This window comes from Merops nubicus, unplaced genomic scaffold (assembly GCF_000691845.1).
Source record: "Merops nubicus isolate BGI_N331 unplaced genomic scaffold, ASM69184v1 scaffold44999, whole genome shotgun sequence".
NCBI classification, from domain to species: Eukaryota; Metazoa; Chordata; class Aves; order Coraciiformes; family Meropidae; genus Merops; species Merops nubicus.
The window spans coordinates 13,888-39,699 of NW_008633917.1; the positions used below are offsets into that span (position 1 = coordinate 13,888).

At 41.2% G+C, this 25,812-nt stretch overlaps 1 protein-coding gene across 1 annotated transcript; it reads right to left on the reverse strand.

The window, feature by feature from the left end:
• Window positions 1–5,991: 5,991 nt before the first annotated feature.
• LOC103780713 (methylcytosine dioxygenase TET3-like) lies at window positions 5,992–25,192 on the reverse strand (the record flags this gene model as incomplete). The annotated part of the gene is made up of 6 exons (XM_008948402.1): window positions 5,992–7,133; window positions 12,017–12,356; window positions 19,845–19,982; window positions 20,293–20,382; window positions 23,836–23,986; window positions 24,984–25,192. Coding segments are annotated over 6 exons (2,070 nt in total), but the record flags the coding sequence as incomplete, so codon positions are not given.
• Between the last annotated feature and the right edge of the window lie 620 nt (window positions 25,193–25,812).

A 25,812-nucleotide genomic window follows, 5' to 3' on the forward strand; every position in this document is an offset into this window, starting at 1 on the left:
GAGCATTCAGCAGCAGGTTATAACGTGACCTAGCGCTGACTGTGAAAACAGCTAACAGCAGAGACCATGGCGTGAGCAAGGTGCCTGTAGTATTCAACGTTAACTATACAGACTAGAAAACAATACCTACTAATCAACACTCGTCAAATTAAGAGTTCTTCAGGGAGATGACACTGTTATGTAGAATTAAGCCTTTGTTATTTAGTCAAGTATGTAAATTACAATATTAACCATAAAGTTTTGCTCACTCTTTTAAAACAACCAAAATATTGTAATAGGGAAGTAATAAAGTAATCACAAAATACATTTTCAACTACTCTTTAGAAGTGATCCATATGTATACTGGTGCCTGATTAGATACTATTAGAAATCCTTGGTCTCTGAGAAAACAAAGTATAAAACTCTTTCCTTTATGTATTATACTTTTGCAGCAACATGTAGACAACTTGTGAAAACTGTCTTGACTAAACATCAGGTAATTCCAGAAGACAATGAGGCCATTTTCTGTACTGTTCCACTAAGTGGACACACCCTCAGGACTTTTGACACTGGCCACACTGTTTAATATTAAAGGAGAACATAAATGTATTATAGTCTAAATAAAAAAAAAGCTTACAAATTTGAAGATAGATGCACCAAAAATGTGTCCATATAAAGGAGTACCCTTGCAACTACAACGTGTCTCAAAAGCCGATTGTACCTTCACAGCTTTGCCTGCGACTTACTCAGGCTGTGCCTCCCATCAGCTTTCCATATTCTCTGTCCTGGTGGTGGGAAGGAGCAGCAGGGGTGAGGATGGCAGTACTCGCTGCCTTCTTCACCTACACACTAGGGACAGGGTGACCCACTCTTGCCCTCCTCGCTGTGGTGGCACAGCAGTCAATGGCCACTTTTTCTACCATTTATTTTTACAGAAAGGCATTCTCTCTGCACTTTCTCCTGAAAATCAGATCAACACCTGATAAAATTAAGAAAGCAAGACTTTCCAAATCTGATTGGACTGTTCCTCATCCCTGTGTTATTTAATATCAGTTCATGGACAGCACCATGGGTCACAGCTGGGCAGACACTTTTCACACAAGAAATAAACCACAGTTTTGTGGAAGACAAGTCACAAAGAATCTAATCTGAATTTGAATTTCAGCTACCACAATAGACTTGAAAGAGTTTGTTCAACACTGCCTGAATGCAATTGCTGTTAACGTATATGAAGTGTGGAAGTGGACATACAACTGAGTTTTTCTTATTTCTCAAGGCACAGTTATTTCCTCCTATTAACCTAGAAATTACAGGGTTTCTGTGGAAGAAAAATGAAGAGAAAAATGATATATAAAATGGATTACAAAGCTGATGACTGCTTGAGAAAAGGAGCTAATTTCACATGAGAGAAATTTTGTGGGAAGTGAAAGGGCAAGACTGACCTTGTGTTTCAGACATAAAACCGTGAAGATGCAGACTTATTGAAATGGTTCCATGCTAATCTCTCACTTAACAACCTATCAGATAGGAAAAATCAAGAGCTGTCAAAAGCATAAGCCTGAAGGTGGTCTGGAATAGACCTGCCTGCGTGGCTAGAACTGGAAGTGAAGATATGATGGCTCCCCACAGACCCTGAATCACTTCTCATGCTACAAACACTGTGATCTCTGTGTTTAACCAAAAGCAAAACATTTACTCCAAATCTCTCTCCATCTGTCCTTGCAAAACCTATTAATTGTGAGGGTCCAGGTTGGCACAGACTTCAGTTGACTGTTAGTCATACCCATCCAGTTAAAGATGAATATTTGCATGAAAGCTTGTCAAAAGAGCACATTGCAGTCAGTGGGGCTGCAGCAACGTAAACAGGACCAAAATTTAACCCAGTAAATTTAGTATAATACTGCAATGATACTAAAAAGGTATTTAAAAGACCCCAAATAGTTGTATGTTACAAATAATCTTAAGTACTAAAGAAACTGTCATTTACTCATGCTTAACAAAATGTTGCTTAAGATACTACAGTTATTTGCTTTTCTAGGTACAGAGAAGCAGTCATAGGTGAGATGAGGACTTTTAACAGCAGTTACTCCTAAGTAAAAGTTAGCTTATAAAGTCCTTACAAGCAATAAATCTGAAGACAACTGTTACAGCTAGAAAGTCACAAGTACTTGTTAGTTCTTAAAAAACCTTTTTGGTCATGTGACTAAAATATTTGTAGAAATATTTTTTTCTACTTTCTGTAATTGTACATCACATTATAAACCAGTAAGTGCAGAGAAACTGCACATAAAATTCCCTATTGAATTGGGCACGACTGCAGTACCCCCAGCAGGACCCGAGGGGGTCACACAGAAGGGGCTCCTGCAGAAAGCGCTGTTCCTCCCCTTCCCTCCCTGGACCCAGTGGAGATGGGATGAGCCATTTTTTCTCAGAATTCAGGTGTCCCATGCTGGATCACAACAGTTTTTGCTAGCCTGCTGCGAAAAAGGATCAGAACACAAACACAGCCCACCACCAGTGTGGTATTTCACCCACACCAGAGTGGAAGCCAGGTGAAAAATCCAGGTCTGACCTAGCCTGCTCCCTTAATTTACATCCGGCTCTTGATCTGGCCATCCTGGGGGGACTTTGTTCAGGGGTAAAAACAAATTACAGGTGGTTGTGTAGGCTGCAAGGGAAAGCAGTAGACCCATGGATTTGCAAGTTTTAAGAGACAAATACTGTTATGTAATGATAACCTTACTCAAATAACCATAATTTGCGTACAAGACTGATAAATATTCTGAAATGTTACAATAAATAGCACGCAGTTGTAAAAACAGTAAATAGTTGCATTTTCTACACTGGAGTACAGCAATAGAAAATATTAGCTTCTCAAATGGCAATCTGCTGCATGCCATAGCAGGCAGCAAAAGCAGCTGGCTGGCCTGCCTTTAGGTACGTGCTGAAGATACAGTCACGGAAAGAGCACCACAAAATGATATTTTATTGTATAGATGATAGCTTTTTCTCATGTAAGTAATCTTTTGGAGTAGTTAACTGTGAGTTTTAGCACCTATTAATGGCATTAACTAGGATGTTAATACACACTTTTCTGTGTTAAAATTGCCATTTCTAAAAAGGTAGATCTGGGGTAACTTGTGCAGTAACTTGACAGGGGCTATGTTTGGAGGTATCTTTTCAGATCCACCTTTCAGTTTCTCAGTTCTCTGAGAGAAGCTGCTGGTTCTTCAATGAAACATTTTAATCTTGAAGTTTCCAATCACACATACATTAAACGAGGGCATTTATAGGGGAAGATTCAAGTAAAAATTATCTGCTTTAATGATCTGAACCTTTTAAAGGGTGAAGAGATGGCTCTGTACTTACTATTTCTGTGTAGAAAAACTGTTAGTCACATGGAAGTGCTGAACAATAAATGTGGCTTCTTTACTTTTCCCAATTTGCATTTATACAAACCAGAGATATCAGCACTATCAGTGACACCAATAAACTGATCTGTCCTATAAAGGATGGACAGTGGCACGGGACAAGGGTTTTCAGCCAGCAGATACATGAGTGGAACAGCTAGAGAGCGTACAGGACTACGTCATTACTGTAGGGACAGCTGGAATTCTTACTAATCCTCGGCTCACCAAAAATATACAAGTTTTAAAATGGAAATCTAAGGCACACAAAATACCATAATGATTTGATGTATACTGTATATTACATAGTCAAGAAGCATAAAACTGCTGGTACAAAACGATGGCATAATATTGTTTTTGTTTTATTATTATTTACAATCCCTTCATATCCTCTATTTGAACTAATATTAAGCTTTGAACTAAATTTGCAGCATACCCGGTTTTTACAAATTTACTTAAAATAGGTTAAGATACAAAGAACGGGTTCAATTTGGCCATCAACATTTTTGCTCGCTTCGACAGGAATCTGCAGAATGGGACCCAAGGCCATTCCATAGCGATTGCTACCTCGGGCCGCCCTCCTGCGAAGGCTGCGCACGGGCGTCTCCCTGCAGGAGCTCGGCCGCCCCGCCCACAGCCGCAGGGAAGTGGCTGTAGCACCAAGGTCCTCACTGGCACTAGGTGTTGAAAATACAATCTGTGTCCTTCTCGCACCCAAACTGTAAGCACAGCGCTTGCAGTTCCACTCCTCAAGGAAAAAGCACCTTGTCTAGGTTTAAATCAAGCAGACGTAGATAGTTCGTATTCCTCTGTTACAGCACCACTACATTATACTATTATCAAGTATATTTTTAGTACATTTTCTCACTGGAAAACTCTGACCTCGTTCTACCTACAGGTTACTTGGGCAGGGAGGACTCCGAGGCAGAATTAAGGTACAGCTTCATCTCTGGGGCCTGATCCTGCAGCTCTCAGTCACGAGAGGAGCCGTGGCCTGAGCGGTCCCCCCGGCGGTGCCTGGGCAGGTATGGCTATGCAGCTGTTCTCACGGGAGAAGATGCAGGATGAGGTCGGTCCTTAGCTAACATGGTCATTTGGTAATTTGTTTAAATAAATAAGTTTTAAAAAGAAATACATAGGAGAGGAGAATCAGAAAGAAGAGTGGGATGCTACAGTATTTATAAGCAATGGAGTGTCTGTTTTTCCTCTGGTTTAGCAAATACTCATTTCATGATATGTCACTTTTTCAACAGAATTGGAGAACATAAATTTCATATGTTTGGAAGGAAGAATACAACCCTTTCTACATGAAATGTAAAAATCACTTTAAAAATTTACAAAACATTTTTGTAAAAAAACTGAACTTAGAAAGCTGGTGAATGTTACAGATAGGTTACTCTTAATGAAAAACTTGCTGTTCAACATTTAAATTTCCTACTTTTCCAACACTTCCTCTGTATTTTCCAATTTATTTTTTTTTCCAGAATAGAATAAGGCAACTCTAGGGGGTATTTTTTTAATCCCAAAACAATCCTACCCCTGAGGCATTAGGAACATTTGGTTGTCATGTTAACTTATAATGCTCCAAACGAATGAGACTTATGCACTTATTGCTCAAAGAAATCATAACAAATGCTGCCTTTAAAAACCCAAACAATATTCATAACTCCCCACAGCGACACACGTATTGACAAGACATCTCCTAATTCATTGTTTGTACACTCTCTTGAAAATCATAAAATGCTTCTGTCCTTTATAACTGTTGTTTATATGCAACATAAAATCTTTGATGAAAAAGGGCAAGTTTAAAAACAATCACATATGCTATTAGCATACATACTGCAGCTGTAACAATATGGAACTCTACACAGCAAGAATAAAATGATTTCTTCTGTAGAGTATGCACAAACCTTAGACAATATGATCCTTATACTATACTATTTCAAGTTAATTTTAAAAATAGAAAGTGCTTTTAAAATATATATTTACAGCTTAAAAACAACTTCCAGCCATCATTACCAATAACTTCATTTCATACATAATGACGACTCTAGAGGAAAAAAAAAAATCATTGGTTTTCTAAAAGATTTATCTGTAATTTGGACAATATAGCAATGGTTGGAAGTTGTTAAAGCAATGGCACCATGAAGTAATAATTCAGCTTATTTATTTTAACTGTTTGATGTGGTTAAGCACCAAGAGCTGTGTAGAGCTATTACTGTATAACTTGATTTAACACCATAAAATGTGAACCTGTTAAAATCCCTATAAATGATTTTTGTAGTAAACAGACTCGATTTAAAGCACCAAAATATAAATTCCTAAAGGTAATAAACTGAATGATTCAATCAAGGTTAATAACCTAAACAAAATCTTTTTTAGAATGTATTAAAACTATACAACTTTTTTTCTTTTTTGCTTAAAATGTGCTTGAGCACCACCAAATGTTAAAGTCACAGTTTAAGAAGAAATCCCCCCCCTTTTTTACCTCAGCCTTAAAATGGTTGAGATGAGCAAATAGTAAACGACACGAGACTTGTTCTTTAACAGCACCTTAAAGAAACACTGTGTAACACTGCACCAAGAGGAGGCACCGATACCAAACCTATGCCCAATGGTTGTAGGGCCCCGCCACTCGCGTCAGGGCGTAGGAAGATACTGTTATTACGTTATCCTTAGTTACTGTTAATGCTCGGCGTGATGGAATTTGGTTGAACTCATTGTCTTCATAAAAAAGATCTCTGTTTTCACTTGTTTGCTTTGTTTTCCTGCTGCTAGAGTTTAGTTCACTGTTCTCCGCTCCCGATCTCTCTGCTTCTTTTTCTTTTTCTTTCGCCCTCTCGGCCATCTTTGCCTCCCACATGGCTAAACCATGTTTTGGCTCATTTAAATTTTTGTGTTGATAGAAAACTAAAGAAATTCTCGTGGGATGATTGCGGTTGGGTTTTTTGATAGGCGTGGTAGCGTGGAGTTCACGCCTCGCACATTCAATTAAGATAGAACCATGAGAAGGTGCCACGGCAACGCCGCCAATGTCATCATCCAAAAAATTGTGCTCGCTGTCTGACCACATTTCCTCAGCTTTTTCTTCCGAATCAGTCGGCTGGCCCAGTGCACTGCTTTGCTTTTCGTCAGCACAGTCAAAACCACACGTCTGTTCTCGATGGGCGCTGCCCTGTTCCGCCGGGCACCCCCGGGAGCAGTCGGCCTCGTGTCCCACCGCATCCTCTGCCGGAGAGCCGGGCGGTACCGACGGATCGCGAGAGCCCGTCGCCTGCGAAGGGGGAGCGCTGTCCGCCTGCAGCTGGCAATTCTGCTTCTCTGGCTGATGTTCAAGTATAGTGGGCAGGGGGTCTTTATGGGCTGGGGGGCCTGGCGCAGAGACCTCTGGAAGAATCGGTGGCACACCATTCATCTTATCGTTCAGCAAAATTCCAGTATAATCTTTGACCGACACATCAAAGTTCTTACAACTAACATAAGGTGTCACGTGAGGTTGCTTGCTACTGCATTCAAAATACCCGTAGGGAACTGAAAAATCTTGTTGAATATTGGTCACTGCTGTTATGCCAGGCTGATGTGCTAACGAGGAATAAGGATGTAAACTATCCACCTTGAAAGGGGAGGACGCCGTATACTGTTTTAATATGGAGCAATTTTTAGTAGTGTTTGAAGTATGTTTCATGGCGTAGAGGTGATCGGAAGCCTCCATTTTTATTCCAGGTTTTAAAGCATCTGTTTTGTTCCCTATAAAAAAAAATACAACCAAAGTGTAAGTATACTTTTCCTCACTTAGTAAAATGTACCTTTTGTAATGTTTTCATACTTGCTTTCTAATGCAAAAGATATACACGACGACTACAAATTTTTCAAAATGTGTTTTGGGTTTGTGTTTGTTTTTAAATTTTTATTTTTTTGGGAATATCTCCATGACTCTAAATACACATGTAATAGCCTTGCTGAATTAAGACCTTAACCTTTTCCAGTCAGACTGTTGGCATATAAAATAGAAAGGTATTTCACAGAGGGATGAATAAAAAAAACAGATTCAATGGAATAGAATGAAATAGTTCTGCACGAGTGCTTCCCAGCAGCTGGCTGCTGCCCTTCAGCACTGCCCGGGCTAGCAGAAAGCACTGCGCAATTGTGCTAATTGTGACAACTGACGAAACTCAGTCTTTCTGAAGTTAAGCCTTATGAAACAATCAAAATTCTTCGCTTCCTTCGGCCCATATTATGATCAAACGAAAAAGCTTGTTTCTAGATCTTGTCTGTCATCCATTGCAGCAAAAAGAGTTACTAAATTAGAATGATTTGTGCATTAGCAAGTAACTACTCAGAAATTTGCTTTAAAACACAAAAAGGACCTGTCGACATACTCGCAGTAAATCCATCCTTAGGAAGCTGCACCATCCAATCTGGCTGTCTTCCACCTAATTGCCACACATTAATTATTCCAGACCTTTGTGGAGACAGGCTTGTTCAATTTATGTCAGCTCCCTAATCAATTTCCAGGCCTGGCTCCCTGCAGTTGTGCTTGTTTGTGGAACAGTCTCCTCAAATGACTCATTCTTGTCATGGGCAAGTTCAATCCAGAGTCCACTGGAGTAATGGGTAAGAATTCCATCCACTTTGATGGGCTTTGCATCATGCCCTGAAATTGCTTTACGTGTGTTTGGCTGGCAAACTGGCACCCCACAGAGACCTCTCACATGTTCTCATAAAAGACTGTCTCTGTCAGTGTTGTCTCTTTGTTCCATAAATACACAGAATGTTTAATTGCTTTACCGAACACAGAATAACTGTTCTTTCTTCTATTCTGTCTTCTAATAATTTATAAATGGTGATGGGATTAAAAAAACATTATTTTAATAGGAACGCAGTAAAGGCAGAGTGGGATAAGTTAAGGACACAATATTTAGCACGTAAACACTGAAGTTGTGCAGGTACATAAGGAAATCACATCAACTCTTTACAAACCTTTCCTATGAAATCAAACTCAGAGCATTTAATTTAATTAAGAACACCTCCCCACACAAAGGCCTTCCTCCAAAAGATTTGAATTGCAGCTTTTGAGCTATTTCTATTGCCTCTGAAGAGAAAGACCTACATTCTCTGGAAAATAAGTTTTAACAGCCCCTGTCACTCTCAAGATGACCAGGGCTGCAGCAAATTCCCCATCTCTCACCAGAAGAGTGCTTTGCTCTGCAGGGCAAGGCAGCAGACATTAAGAGAAATTAATTCAATCGTATGGGTAGAGGGAAATGAGTAATGGTTCAGACAAGGTGGCTTTGCTCACCAGGAACACCTCCTGTACACCTCCACGGGAACTGCTGGCTGAAGTGGCCAGCTGAGAAACTGCCTCTAAGTTGGTGGTTCCTCTCTTCTATATAACACAGGCCAAGAAGAATTGCTAGTATTTATGGAGACAGGAATAACCTTTTTGTCTGTAAAGTTTATTTGTCCAGAATAATGTGGTTTAATGACAGGACTATACAAGGAAGGATATGAAATCTTTAATAATATGTATGTCATAATAAGGACTTCAAAGGCTCTCAGCATTAGCACAAATGTAAAATTAATGGTTGTGCTGCTTGCTGTTGCCAAAAGATGTGTGACAAGTGCAACCTATTTAATACACAGCATTTCTACAAAGGACTTGCACAGCTGAGATTTAAACCAAGTCTCCATACATGCACACCCTACCAAGGCAACCAAATCTGTGTTCAGCATTCAGAAGGTCCTCCCCACCACCATCTTTGCTGCCAGGTAAACACAAGTAAAGAGAGTCCTCTGATCCCCTTTTTAACTTCCAGTTCTCCATGTGATGAAGACACAGGTTAGAGGGATATCTCAGACTTTACAGCTGGGGGATACTGCAGTGGCTCTGGAATGACAGTCAGGTCTCCTTCAAGAGAACTTACTAGGTCTATGTAATGGGCAGCAGGGCTTGGCTGGCCTTGGGGCTCCTCCACGAGGAGCCAGGATACTGCAAAGAGAGGCAGCCGCACGGAGCGAAAAGCATGGCTGACAGTACGTACCACGGGTGTCTTGTCTCATCTGTCTGCACGTTCTCTATATTCTTTTTAATATTTAAAAACCCAAATCAATATTCTAAAGTCCTCGTTAGTAAATCAAGTACTATACAGTACATACACCATTTACCAATATCTTGTCCTTTACAGTTGAAGTGTAGCAAAATTTTCTTTTGCTCTTACATTAGAAAATTTAACAGTAGCATCTGACTGGCTTAACGTAACTTCAGCACTACTTTAATCACTGCTTACCTAAAATTGTAGTCAGTATTTTTTTTTTCTTCCCTAGGGAAGCTTGTCTATTTTTTTTTGGTAACTATTTTTCAATCCTTTGTCATTTATGTTTAAATGGCGTGACCAGAATTGAATGCCACTGTTACTATGAAGTCTCAGCTAGACTAAAATTTTCCATTCCTCAGGACTAAAATGATACCCACCACTGGCAGGATGGAAAGAGCCAATAGATGACTGATGCCCTATCATCACAAAAACCCTGTACGTACAAGTACAATGCTGTAGTATTCTAAATCCATAACTAACAAAACTTTGCATTTCACTGCGGGTTAGGGGCAGGCAGCAGCAGTGTGCTCAGGACTTCACCGAGCCACTGTCCAGTATGAGCAAACCCCCAAACAGCTCATTTGTCTCCTGCAGAGCACGCCGCCTCGCCCTTCGCAAACCTGCCCAGTGAGCGAAGCCTCTTCAAAAGGTTTCACATGGCCAATGGCAGCAGCACGTGCCATCAGCAGACTTGGGGCTGACAGGTTCAGCATCTATTTTGAGGGATTCCACTATCAGAACTTCCATGACAAACCCTGCACTTTTATGATAGAAATCAGATATTTCTATTCACATTCTTATTTTTCCACCTCTGAACAACTTTCTCGCTTATAAAAGTATTCCTGCCTCACTCTGGGACTTACTATTTTCAGCAGCCCTTTTAGATTACCAAAATACTTGAAGTCCAAACATACTATAGAAGTTGACTCGTTTACACAGTTATTTTCTTATTTGTACACGTTGAAGGAATGAAGTGCTGTGCTCCCAAAGCATATCACAAAGCTCTGGGTACTGCACCTCTTGCCAAAGGCACAGTTTTCAGGTATCGAAGCCATGCCAATTTGTAACCACCATGTCATGTGCAGGGAGGTGGTCTGCAACTCGTTTTGATGGTTCAAAGCAGCTTTCCAGTGAGATCAGACAATTTCAGAATTCCTTCCCAAACCAGAGCCCTCTAATGCTCCCAGGACTTCCAGTCCACCCTGAGCACGATGGAAATTATTAATCGTTGCTTCAGAGTTACTGTTGGGTGTCACCTCAACTTGAGGAGTCCTTTCACATTTGTTTCAAAGCCTGAGCTGTCTCCCCAAAACGTGCATGTAGATTAATGGAAAGCCTGTCTAATTTCCTGGGGGGGGTCAATACTACTGCTTTTCTTTTCTTATTCCATCTGCTACATGCAACGTTCATTGGTTGCCTTAACTTCTCTGAGACAAAGCAGGCTACTGAGTGCAAATTACAAAAATGTCTCCCGTGGATCTATATTTTTAAAAGCTATATCCCCCTAAACTGCAGGCTTTCTTTTAAATACTTTTAATTATTATTTAACTATTATTAACTTAAATCTATTATATAGAGCTGTATGTCTCTCATGATATAAAATTCAAAATCATAGCAGGTTGGATAATTTTCCTCTTTTCTTCCTGAAAGGTAGATAGGCAGTGCTTGAATGCCTTTTATTCCTTTTAAGCTATGCTTTAGTTCCTTTTATCTATTTTCCCCCCTCTAATCACAGAATCTAAGTCCATGGCTTCCTGCACCTCTTCCTTCTTTTCTACTTCTCATTACTGCAAAGTCCCACAGAACAGTTCTATCCTTTGAAGGACGGGTCCAAAACCTGACCCCAGGTACAACAGCATGGACCTGAAGCTCCTCCACAGAGCACAGCCAAGTTGCAGTTCTATGTTGCACAAACATGTCTTGAAACAGAAGACTCTGGCTGTAGTAACCTTCTTGTAGCAGAACAAACGTGGCATCCCTTTTGCCCAGATGCTAACAGAGACCATCTCTCTGGCCCTCACTAATAATATTTCAAGGAACAATTTGAGAAGCATTGCCTTATTTGATAAAATCTGGTGGTTTTTTGTGAATTTTTTCACAAAATGATACTGCTTTGCTGCAATATCCATGCCATCAACAGGAAATTATCCTCAGCTCTGAGAAAGCCATTGTCTTGCACAGGAAGTGCGTAACACAGCTCCTGTACTTCCAAATGACAGAAATTCACCTTGCTTATTAGATAAACATTCCTACAACAGTATTTCAAGATGATCCTACTACCATTATTTATTAGAGTAAGGGAACTTGGAAACCTTTCACCAGTGCTCATGCACCACCACAAACTTATTTTTCACTGACAACCTTTTTTTTGTCCTGTGCCAAGAGAGAATATTGCCTTGCTCATCAGCCCCTAAAATGCAGAACATACAAGTATTTGATAAAACCGAGTATCCAGGACATTTTCATTCCCCTACTAGAGGCAAGAGGCAACACAGTTTCAGAAAAGAGGGGCAGAATTTAATAAGCACCACTCACCTAAACAATGCAAAGTGTTGCCAAGATTTTCTGGGGCCTCAGTTTTCAGCTTGACTGGTGTTGAGTATTTTTTATCAATTAATGGCTGCTTTTCAGTCGGGGTCCTCCTTGTGTCTGGTTTCTTCTTCTTTGTAGCTCTGAGTGGCTCAGCCAACATTCGCACTTCCCTGGGAAAAGCTGTGAGCACCTGTATGGCTCCGGCTTTTATCTTAGCTTCCAGTCCCTCTTCAGTGCCAAATTCATCTGTTTGTGAAATTTTGTAAAGAGGTAACACATGGAGCTGTTCATCGCTGGGAATCACCCCCACTCTCCGGTTATCTTCCTTCGTTAGTGTACAGACCTGGCAAGGACAGAGACATTTACAAATACAGCCACATACATAAACCACAAAAGTTATCTAAATATTTAAGCAGTCATCCTGGACTTCATTGTTTTCTCGTATTTTATGCCCTCAATGCTATGGGTCTTACGAATGCAAATATCTGACAAGTACTTAATTTGATTTATGATAATTGAGAAAAATTATTGGTACTTGAAGAATAAGATTAAGGCACATCTTGGACAGGAAAAATGAAACTTTGGCTCAATTTACGCTCTCCACAAACGTATGTCATCTTGGTAAACAATCTGAGCTGTAAATATACTGTAAATTCCTAAGCAGGTTGTTGTGTTGTGTTTTGTGTTGTTTTTTAAAAAACATATTTGATATTCAGATTCATTTTTAAGGACTCAAAAATATGAAAAAAGAAAATATTATTTTTTGATAGAACAAGAAGTTTCTGTGATATGGAACTAATTTAGTTCTTTCTTTTGGTTGGCAAATGAAAAAAATAAACCAACCAAAACAGTTACTCATACTGCTCTATATTTTGAGCAAATCTCAGCTCTAACAGCTCTCTCTTTATACAGACTTCCTTAAACCAACACCCTTTCCCAACTCTGCCTCTCTGCTGTAACAAAGTCACAAGACCCAGCAAACGTTTGGTTTACTCTAGGCCACTGACCCACTGTGTGTTGTGAGAGAATGCCTGCTGGATCCGGTTTGGTAAAGGCACATCAGACATGTAGGTAAGTACTCAAACTTATCCCCACACTTCGCTTATTATCATTTTCCTAAATCACTGCTATACATCTGCAGTACTTAAAATTTTCACCAGTTTCAAAGTTCCTGCCATTATCAACACCAATCCCTCACCTTAAAAGCAGTGCTAAAATCAGCAACATGGTTCCTGGTTTCATTCTGTGCTCCCTAAGGGATGGTGAAAGTTGTACGTGTAGGAGCAAGTGTGCAAGCAGTCATGTCATTTACACTTGCATTGGTCACGTCCCTGTGAGACTGGGGGTGTTCACAACAATCTGTGGGCTCGCTAGAAAGCCGTGCGTTAACGCCACGGCTCAGTTAGGCTTCTGCTTCACAGGGAGTTACAAGCTGCACAACATTTCACAGGAACCTGAGCACCATCCAAGGATGAGATGATACTCCCTGAACAGAAACGTTATCATTCCATCAGTGTGTAGGCGGAATGTGACACCTATCACAAACCGTTCACCAAATTTCCCAGGATCTTGTCACTATGGCTAACATTCCAGGGGAGAATAGTATTATTATTATTATTATTTTTGGGGGGGGGGGAAAACCAACATTTTTTATTTTATAGCACAGCTTTCACATAAAGGCATCACATAAAGGCATCACACAATTATTTCCAGAACAATAGAATTACACAGTCACAAACTAAAAATCCTAAATCAATAAGGTGGTGGTTAAGGCTTTATAAATAGCTATATGCAAAGCTGGACAGTTGCAGAGCAGCAGAAGGAGAAAATCTGAGGGACAGAGACAAAGGAGAGGAGCTTTTCAGGTGGCATTTTGAAAGGATCAAGAAAAGGGCTCTTAAGAAGGCGAAGTGAAGGGGCAATTAGAAGCTGATGAGCAGCACTTACTGCTGGACTTGCTCCATGCGTGCGTACTTACCTCGACTGGGCAGCCTTTGGACTATGAGGGAGATTCAGAAAAAACAACAAGTTGTTCCATGAGCAGTGAAGGATGCCTGGTTCCCTATGGACTTCTCCATCCCCACACTCCCACGTGCCCAACCCCAGCACCCCTCTCCCCTGCTCCCTCCTCTGATGGGCACCAGCCAGTGGAAGCAGGGCCCAGCTGAACCTACTGATGCCTCCTGGCTACCGGGTGCACACGGATTAACCTGTGGCCATGACCATGAGGATGCTGCTACCTCCTCAACAGAGGAGCTCACCTGGACCCCTCTCCCCAGTCAGCAATGAAATTTCACAGTTTGAAACAAGAGGTTACAATCTCCAAAGACAATTCCGTTTCTGCCAATTTCAGTGAAATCTGGTTGCAATCTGACAGCAGACTCAAGTGTTATTCAGGAAGGATGAAAGAGGATGTGATGTATAAAGAACACAATGATACATGACTGGGAAGGCCCAGCAAATCCTCCCCTTCTAAACCAAAACCAAGTGCCAAAACAACAAGCACGGATCTCAAGAGGAACTGTCTGATTCTCACTTGTCATTTGAAATACTCTGTCCAACCTGCACCAGGACCTGGAATTATGTACAACTCCTAAAGATTCAATCCACAATATTGCTGATTTTGAAAATTGAGACCCTCAGCCAATTTACAGTTCTAAACCTTCATCCAATTCACCAGATGCTTTCACGGAAAAGTGATCTTGTACATTTATTAGTTTTAGTCTTTTCCACCATAAAAACATTTACTCTTGAAAGTGCATTCATCATCTTTCATCCGACTTAGAATTAAGCAAAGGTAGATGAGCTCTACACTGCATAGGGGGGCCTAGGGGGAGCATACAAGCAGAGACAAAAAACCAAAGCTCGTATTGGCTGAAGAAAACCTTTTTTTAAGCAAAAATGAGTATTTGTCACTATCACAAAGCTGACACCCTCTTTAGAACAAGAAAGCTAAAGAAACATTTTGAGGAACTGAAGAAACTGTTGGAACTATGTTGAAAGTCAGCTCCAACACACATGATATATTAAATACTGAGTTAGAATACATAAAATTAAGAAATTAATGTATTAAAAAACATGTTAAAACCCTGAAGACTCATATACCTGCAGCCTAAACAGCATAACAGCAAATTTAATATATTTAAAATTTCAAGGTTAGTATTGTCAATAATATGTTTTAATATAAAAGGAAGGGCACAATGGCAAGTGGATAACTGAAAAGTTCAATGTTACAGGGAAAGCTGCTATAAATAAGGCCCTACAGATAAGCTAGCAATTTATAGCTGAAGTAGAGCAATCCACCAAATGAGAAATATCAGTTTCAAAAGCCATTCCAATATTCAAATCTATGCAAAACATTCCATTAAGAAATGTAAAGAGGAGCTATCGTGGAAGAGTTAAACCCAACATTTTCCATTGGTACTGATACTATGCTGCAAAGTGACTAAAACTGATCATGAGAAAATCATGGACTCTGTTAAAGCTGGTTTACACAGTGAAGCTGCATATCCTGCTACTCTAAATACTTTTTCCAGAACATGCAGCTACATCATCCAGGATGCCCAAAAGCCAAAGAAAATGTTGGCCAAGTGGTTTGTTTAGGTTTCCAGTATGCTTGGTGACCAAACCCATTACCTATTCTGGGTTTAGTGACATCATGGTAAAACTTGCGTATTTGTAAAACTTTATTTTTCTTTTAAACTGAAAACGCATCTATGAACTCAATGAAATTCCCTCCCACATCTCCAAAGAAACATCTGTAGCCATACAGCCCCCAACGCGTCATTCTGGGACTCTATGATCTGCCTTCGTCCTCTTGAACCTCCCATGCAGAAACGACATAGCCTTTTCCACTGTGTCCTAAAAACAGATGTTTGAAATTCAAGTTTCAGCAAAGCAGTGCAACTGCCTCTGTCAACGTGTAAGACTGAATCAGGTCTCCTGCACTCATTTTTTTGAGTGCAAAGCACTCATTCCTTTGCAGCTGGAAGCAGGATGGGTGGGTGCCGTGTGGGACCCTGAGGTGCTGCTGTGTCACTGCTTCCCATGACAAACAGGAGCAGCACTGCTTTGCCTTGACAGCTGAGACAAACCCTGTCGTTAGCTCGGCCTGCTCTACCCTGAACAAGCACGTCAGTCGGAGAAGGGGGCCCCAAACGTATTGCCCCTCTGACCACTGTATGCCCAAGGGCAGTGCCATCAGACAGCGTTTCTGTGCCCTATGCTCCAACACACACAGACTACTGCCTGGGAGCTCTCAGGTTAGCAGGGGAAGCTTCTAATTGTTCCCCGTTTTCACAATGAAGCACAGCCACAAAAATCCTTCCTTTACAGCCCTGGGGGTTCATCTTTTCTTGTATTTGTTATAATCTGAACCACGAATTTAAGCATCTAGGACTTCTGTTGCTGACAAAGCAAGCTGTGGGCATGGTCCAGAACACTCCCTGGCCAGTCACAGAGACATCTGCATTTATTGCAAAGCCTATATGCAGTGTCTTGATGAGCCCTAACTACAGAAATACAGCAAGTCATTGGGAAAAGAGAGGATTCCTTTTTTTAACTAAATCAGGAACAGTTCCTTGCTGGATTGCTGATTGACACTACTTAGTTCTGCTGCCAATAATCAATTTAATATTGTACCTGCCCTTGAAGCATAATTTATCTTGCTTGCTTTCTTCTACAGTGCCTGCTACAGACTATGTGGCACCAACCATGGCATCCAAATGCATCCAGTCTCTCTCCTTCCTCAACCCCATCAAAAAGGATAAGAAACACACATATGCAAGCTGCACCACTAGTGAATCTTAACTGTTTTGCTCCTGTCACTGTGAACCCCCATATGTCAATGATTTAAACGGATTCACACAGGTACGAAGAATGTGATCCTTTGCAATTAATCCAGTAAAGAAACAAGACTATTTCACAGACTCCATTAATAACTACAAAGCTTTTGTCTGCGTGTTGCTCATTTAGCCTTGTACCCACAAGGAACAGTTGTACTGTATATTAGTGGCCCTTCAGCAAATGCTAAAAGATTAAAAAAGAGTCAGAGTAAAAAAAATGGAGGGTGTATTTATTCCTTGCAAGGCTCTTAAACTCAGTTTTGACACAGAAATTACTTCTGCTTCTTTCAGATAAACACATCAGTTCACACCTCTGTAGAACTTGTTTTCACTCCTTCTGAGCAAATAGAGCAAACAGAGAATGTCCATTTTTATTTTTAGTTTTTCTACCAAAAAGCAGCTCTGCTAAATTCAGGTGTGATTTTACTAGCCAGGAAAGACATGCAGCAAATCAAGTCTCCCTTGGTAATCCCCAGGTCTGTGTGAGTTAAGCTACACCACTCTGTCTCGTATCTACAGAAGGTGTTTCCAAGGCTTTTTTCCCCCCTACTGCTAAAAAAACCGAAGAGCCTCATTTATTTTCAGAACCATCTACAAATAATGCAGCTCATCATCAAAACACCTATCGCCAGAAAAATACAGGAATGCTCCTCTGAAATTCCAGCAGAGACAAAGAAAAGGAACTGTTACTGGCAGCTCATGAGAGCATATATTTCTTTCAAGTATACAGCAAACTCCGTCCTTATCACTAAACTCGTTTCAGTGCTTTGCTGACCTCATGTCTGTATCTGTTTTAAATAAGTTAAATTGATTCTGTTTTTCCTTCACTTTCAACGCACTCTGCAGCATTCCTCTCGTATTTGTGGTAAAAGTGATTCACCAACAGCTGAAGGGAGAAAATGAAGAGGTGTCACTTCTGCCACAGGCAGTGGCCACAGAGCTGCCAGCATTCGCAAATCCTGCAAGGTATTTACTTTAACCTTTTCAGCTGAGAGGAACTTTAGATTTTGTAGATGGAGATTTTGTGTCAGAATGAGTAGGAAGGGAAGAAATCTTACCAACACTAATGAGGTGCAAGATGACAAGTATGTTTTGTACAGACTTCAAACTGCAAGGTGTGACTACTATTTAAAAAAATCAAGTAAACAAAATACAAGAGAAAAATAGTAAATAAACTTATGGACGTTTGAGGTTTGTAAGGCAGTGCACATCATTCTTACTCTGTTTATTGCCACATTATCAGAAAACAATCATCTATAGGAAAGCTCTCACCACAGTTAGATGTATTATTATACATAGGACATTTTACAGACAAAATATGTCATAGTTATGTAAATGACTCCTTCATCTTTATTATTTATAAGAAATCTTAACTTGTTTTAAACTACGTCGGCAGCCAAAGCAGCTTCTGGAACTAAATGGGAATGCAGGAGGTGATCAGACAGATGCCAGACTAAACATGGCATTATTTCTTCTTGCGTTCTTACCACTAGTTTTCCTATTTTATCATGAGATAAAATATGTCAAAATTAACAAACCTCATTTTGATCATCATCAAACTAACCTCGACAGAAGAAAGCCCAGTAAGTCCTATCACCCTGTTAGCAAAACAAGAGTGTTTGTGTTAGGCTTCCAGTATGTACCACAGCAGGCCCTCTATGTCCTATCTGTCACGCATCTACTGACTGCCAAGGCTGTGTGCAGATCATCAGGTATCTCTGAACTCCACCTTTCAAATGCCCCCATTCAAGTATATGAATTGAGTGTTAATAGTTGCAACTGTCTCCTACGAAGAGTACCAGGTATGCAATAATTATTTGTATGAGTGAGCTGCCTGATGAAAATCCAATTCCAAGGCACAGTTGTCAGCAGTTATGATTCAATAATGTTCTGCATTCTCACACATCTTGGCAGAACTTGACAGAAAGACTGTTTTAAGTTCTGGTCTATACAATGTCCTCACACAGGTCACAATTTTGCCTGGTGCTTGGATTTGGAATTACTTGCAAACACACCATGTACAATCCATAGAAATAAATTATTGACACCAGCAAGGATAATGTAAAGCTGAAGTAACATCAGCTGATTGCAAATAAATATATTCATAGAACTGTTCCCCAACACATTCCTCAAAAAAGGGCTAACTGCCTCCAGCTGCTTCTGGCCACAACTTAGGACTTTTCTGGGATCCAGTACAGCAGAATGAGTAGCAGGCTCAGTTTCTGTTGCATTCTGTCTTTTAGTTAAGAGGCCATGTAGCACTTAACAAAATATTATTTTCAGAATGCATAAATTTTATTCAAAAGTACGCCATGTGGTTTGTGATGAAAAGGAGGTTTCTTTTTCAAATCTGGGAAGTTTAAGAGGTCTGAATTCCCACACTTCAGAAGCTTTGAAAGGACCATACTCACGCACACTTTATTGAATCACAGCAACATTAATTCAATTTTCATTTCCAAATTTTAAACTATAATTTCTAGAGTAGGCAGAGATCTTAGACAGATTTTTTTTCCCCCAAGTACACATCCTTGGAAAGAAAAATTATTCTTGAATGGTACCTCCACTAATGCACAAGAAGTTGTCTCAGCTATTTGTAGCACTGCAATGGTCTAACTACTAGAGCACCAGATTGCCAGTTTTATCTTTTTTCCTTTGGGCATGGCTTTCCTCAAGGCTATGGCCTCAGTTTCTAAAAGATCACTTAACTGAGGAATTCCCAGCTGATTTTCTCACTAACAATCCAGCAAGCTATTTGGTACAACAACCACACCAAAAACCCCACACCTGAAGCTGAAATTTATGTCTTCTGCAGACCAGTAACCGATACGTGCAAATAACAAGGGAGCTGATAAATGGCAACGTGCGGTTAAACTCCCAACACCTCAGAAAGCCGCAGCAGACGCCCCCCGTAAAGGGAGCAGCCCCTTAGCCCTGCGAGCAGCACTCCCGGCAGGGAAGGGCGGGGGCGAGCGCGGCCGCGTACGTACCACGGTGCTCCCGTTGTGCATGTTGTGCGTGTCCTTGTGGGCGTGGGCGCAGAAGTCGATGCAGGCCGTGACGCCGGAGAAGGGCCGGCCGTCCTTGCACCCCAGCCGGCAGTCGGGGCCCATGTGCTCGTTCTCCACCTGGAAGAGAAACCAACTACAGGTACTTGGGACTGACAGCGAGCGGCTCCAACCCCACGAGCGGGGCCTGGCCTCCCCGCGCAGCCGGTGGGGACGACCGGAAGGAAGGACGTGTCTTCCTAGGGGACGTGCAGCCCTCACGGCTGGGCCTCAGCGACGTAATGGCACAGCCAGAGCCAGCACGTCTTTAAATAGTAAAACCATCTCTTTTATGGTATTATGAACATACTTTGGGGCTTCTTCATCTCGCGTTCAAACCACACTGCCTCTTCAGAGCTACAGCTACTCTAGTTGCATGTCACAGACCTACCTGGTTCTGGAAAGCCTCAGGAGCAAGCTTTTTATAAACCGGAGCCACATCGGTAGCTAAAGTTTGCAAATTATTTTCAAGAAGTTCCTCCTGCAGAGAAAGGCAACATTCAGAGCACTGTAATTTGCTTTTAAGGAATCTAATCCCATTCAGAGATGCCTGACAAGTCAGTGAAGGTAAGAAAGTCTACCTGTACCCTGTATTTTGTTAATCGGACATCTGTGCCACTGCCCTTTGTCACCAGCCATAAATAAGTCTACTTCTGCACAACTAAAACACCAAAATGGTTAAGCGTAAGTCAACCGAGTAACAATGGAGGACATCTGCTAGGGTAAAGAAACCCACCACACTGGGAACTAAACCCTGCACCACTTCCTCCTTCCCATACATAGACAGTGAAGGAATGAGGTATGTTCCACACAAGATAAAAAAGCAGCAGCCAGAAGAGAAAAATACCACACATCAAGCGGAGATGGAACCCCAGGTCTTATTTCAGCATTCTACTTATGGGCCTTAATTTATACCAAAAGAGCCCTGCTAGAATAATCCTTAGTTTCTGTTGTCTTTTTCTTTCAATCACTTGAGTAACTCCCAATAGCATTTAACATTAATTTGAACCCTTAAGGAGAAACGTACATTTCTAACATTGCAACAGGCTCTTATTAGAAACATTTGGGAAATATTTTGTTCTTTGGAGCTGCAAAACTCTGGACTTCATTGAAATATCTACTAGATTAGGAAATAATACTCCTTTCCATGGGATAAGCCATATGAACATGGAAGTAGCTAGGTGGGCTTCTACAGAAGCCTAACATTTAAGCTCTTATTTATAGCAACAATCCCTATTTTTTTTTCCTAGATTTTGTTTTTCCAGGAAAATCACCAACCAGCTGGGAAAGAAAAGGGTGGTGACATACTCCCTACTTTGCTTTCCTCCACAGGCCAGGCTTTGAAAGACAACTGCAACTTCAGTTTTTCATGCTGTATAGTGACAAAAAAATAACAGCTTATTTTATTTAATCCCCCTGTTTATCACCATAAATTGTAAACACCAATGTGTATAAACACATAAGGATACTTTCACATTTTTCAGCATGATGTTACATTACAAGATGATACCACATTTTCAACTCTTACTCCAGCAAGTTTATTAACTGTTGATCACTAAAAGTTTTTCTGAACTGCACTGAAGGCAACGCAACCTTAATTATCTATCCTATGTACTATTCTTACCTAGGGATATTACACCCTTAACCTCATCTCACTCCATCCAGTGCCTCAAATGATCCAAATCTTTCTGGACTTCCAACTATCTTCTTAATTTGCTACACCTCCTAGCTTTATGTCATCTGCAAAATCATCAATATCCAACATTTAGCTAAAAGAAGTACCTGCTAGAAAAAAATTAATGACAAAACCAAATTAAAAGAAAAATTATTAACCAGAATTTTCATTTCTTTGAGATGCAGTGACAACCTGCACACACCGCAACTGCCCAGGCACCACTGCTGCCTACAGCCAAAGGCTTCTGCACATTGGGAGCCCAAGGGTGCACGTGCATCACAGTTATGGGGTACACCTGTATGGGGTGCACCCTCACCCTTGCTCAGCGGCAGAATCCAAGCAGGCTTTAAAACAACTCCTGTGGAAGAGGGAAAATAAGGGAACTTGCTTTTAGATCACACATCTAGAAAAACATAAGCAATCTTCTCTTTTAGGCAACTGCTTTTACCCTGTGGTAGAAGGCGTTCTACAAAACGCTGAAAGTTGCCTGTCGAGCAACAGGCCATGCCAGGCAGCTCTCAGCAGTGGGGCACCATTTCTAGATGCTGCTGTGCATGTCACTGTGGTGACTAAGTGTCCAAAGGGAGCTGGGGCTAGCTACATGACAGACTTGGAGCAAGTGATGCCACCAGCAGAGCCTGTGGCATCCGGAGCGCGCTCTGATGGCAGCCAGAGCTGCAGGAGCTGTCTCGCAGGAGACGTGGCACAGCCTGGCGCTTCACCAGGCAGCACAGATGAAGACTGGTGCCTTTGCTGGTTCCCCAGCTAATGGTATTAAGCCCATTAGAAACCCACAAAGAAAACACAGGCATGGAACGCTCCACACGCTGTGCTATGCAAGGGGAGAACCTAAAAACACAGGACACAGCAGAGGGGAACAGGATTCCTAAAACGAAAGAACGTGTTTTGCTATATACTGAGAATTTCTATAACCAATTCCCTCCGGAGGCATTCGAGACCAGCAGAGTGATTCCCATCTGGTACTGCCTTAGTCATCCGTTCGGCGAGACAGAGGGCAGGAGGGCTCCGCGTGCCCTGTTCCGCCTCAAGCCCTACAGACACCGCTGAACACGCACAAGGCGAGCGGGCAGCACAGCTCAGAGGAGACTGAGGGGTTTGCATTCATGCATGTAAGCATAAAAGATGCTTCATCGACTGTTTCAGGAAAAAAATAGGACTTGGGAGGAACAGACTTAGCTCCAGTGAATCAAGTGGCATGTCTCTCCCAAGAAGCAATTCACGTTGCACAGGGTGTGTGCGTATGCTATACGTGAAGAAGTGAAAGATTTCTGCTACTACTGTCTGGACATCAACCAGCTGGGTCTGTTCTGTAGCTGGCAGCAGTGGAGCTCAGGAGTGGAGAAAGACTGCCAGCACGGTAACCCAAACAAGGGAACTGACTGCCCTATAGGATATGGCCCTTAAAGCATGCCAGATAAGTGTCATGTCTTTACTAACCTATCTAGAAGTTCCACAAGGAAGTGGAGTTAGAGACATTTGCAGCCAGAAAAGAAAGCACTTCTGAGTTACTGCAAGGAATGTATGTTCATCAAGCAGCTGTTATCGGTTTACAACTCCTTTATTCCTTCTTCATAAAAGTATTCCCAATACAAAGGACAAATTTTGGGGTGGTTTGGTTTTTTTAGGGGTTCATTGTTTCACATAATCCATCACCATATTTTCTGTGCTATCTCAGCTTTATGTCATCACTGACACTCATGAGCAGCAATTTCAGTGCTGTTTCACTGCATCACATTTTAGTGCATTAACTCCTTAGAGAGTATTTAAAAAACATGCTGTCCACAGAAAAAACAGTTTGTTCTGGGTGGCAGACAGAAGACCCTGTGGTCAGACAGTGAAAGTGGCACAACCCAGGGTACAAAATTTTCTATGGCAAAAGGACTAAATCTCTGAGGTGCTGGTTCAGTGCTTAGAAAAAACTTTAGCTGTATTTTATACTTACAAAGAATTAAAATGTCAGAGCGAGTTACACTGTGGAGCTAAATATGCATACAGAAAAGCATTTAAGGACAATTTCAGGGTACTCAAGTACATGGTAATCAACACTGAGTTTTCATACAGTGAAAAAAAAAATATAAATAGTAGAGTTACAAAGCATTTAGTTGGGTGCCTATGTGATAAACTATACATGAGATAGAAGGAGTTGATGTCCACAGATTTAATTTCTAATTCTGAAGTAACATGGAATAAGTATTTGGAGGAAAAAAAAAAAAAACAGTAAACCAAAATAAACCTTACTTGTTTAGGGTCATCAGTGAGAAGTCTAAATTTCCTGGGATTTTTGCTTCTGGCAAATTTACAGCCATTGAAATACATACTCCATGAACAGCCAAATGAGAATGATGCTCCACAAGTTTCTGGATCAAGTCCTTGACAAGCACAAGTACGACTATGAAAGGAAATAAGACACATAAAGTCAGCTGACAACACAGCTGCTCTGGTTTTTTTCTGTTTTTGTTTTGTTTGTTTATTTGTTTGTTTGTTTGTTTGTTTTTAATGTCAATTCTATTTACCATTTCTTTTATAATATATAGTGTAAGAAGACAGGACTTGATAAACATACAGTTTATCCAGATCTTTTCTGCTAAGGAAACATTCACGTGTAGAGGACTGACATTTCTCCCCAGAAGACAGTCTCAACTCTCCAGAGCCGCACGTCTGTGAAATGGGTATCGCTCAGTAACAGCTTCAAAAATATACCCAGGCTGCTTCGATTTTGACTTCTCCAGTTGGATAAATTTTTTACCCAAGAAAATACCACTGCTACTAAAGGCTACCCCAAAAGCCAGTAATTATTCTGCTACCTGCGGCAGTACCATTAGCTCTAGACTGACCTAGCTTTCGAAGTGGAACAACGCTACTCAGCCCAAGCCTATAAGAACGGAAGTGCTAGATTCATGTCTCTGTACAGCCATCGGAACATGTTAAATGTGAGCCACCCAAAAATCAGCACAAAGGCAGTTCCAGAGCCTCTGATGTAATATATAATCTAGTCAATTAAACTACATTTCTTTTAGAGGTGTGGAAGGTAAGACCCTAATTGAGTGTTCTATCTCTCCTTTATTTAAAACATACCACCTCTTAGCAGCTCTTCAGCACAGCCCTGCATGCAAAGGGCACCCTGACAGTCTTGGGCAGTGTGTGCAAAGCCAGGGGACAAATTCAGCACCACTCCCCCCCGGGTATAGCCTGTACAACTATTACTTAGCACCTGGCCTCCAGGATAAAACACGAACTAACTTCTATACTGAAATGACACCTAGTGGTTTGTAGTTTTAAATGAGCTTTTGTATAATTCTTTTATTAGTCGAACTATTGACTCTCAAGTTCTTTATTGCAGAGCATGCAAAAGGCAACACGAGTCATTTACTCTTGCAGCGACTTACTCTTCGTTTAACGCACACCTCCGGCTGGTGGGACAGCCGTACTTTCTGAGGCTCTGTGTCAGCTCTTTGTACAGCGTGTCAGCCAGGAGGTGAGGGATCCCTTCCCAGGCCAGGATGAGAATCACGATGACAGCAGTTTGACAGTGGTGTCCCGCACGCTGACGTACCAAGCACAGCAACTTTTCCTCGTCGCTACTTCTTCGTATCACCTGGAAGAATCGTTTTGTTTACTCTTAGATAAGGATAGGAAACATGTAATGTAGAAACATGTAATATCTTCTCTGGGAGGCATAAGGCCTGGAAGAGTAAGAAATACTGCTGCCCAGAGAGCGCCCATCAGCAAGCAGGACAGGGACAGCATCACACGCTGATCTCCAGCACAGAATGTGATTTTCCACTGCCTTTACACCTGTAGAAGAAATAGCAGTACATTGTATAGCAGAATGATGTTTTAGGTGTTCTACACAAACAATAAAGAAGATGGATTAAAAGGAAAATAACCACTAGAAGGAAATAATAATCCCGAGACAACAGATCCACTGCAAACCTAACAGTGACCTTGAAAGTGATGCTGGAAACACATGGCCTAAACCCCGAGGGCAAGTCCATAAAAGCACATATATACACAGCCAGGATGGTTACCACAGCTACCTGTCAGTACATAAAATGGTTCCCACCTTGTAAAGTAAGATTAGAACAAGATGATGGAAATAAGTGTTCTTAGTAAAGGCAGCAACGAGATTTTTCAGAACAAACTAGACAGTCCTACTCCCACATTTAGTGTTCTGTCACAACCTGAAATGGAGTTGCACTGTAAGAAGACCAAAAA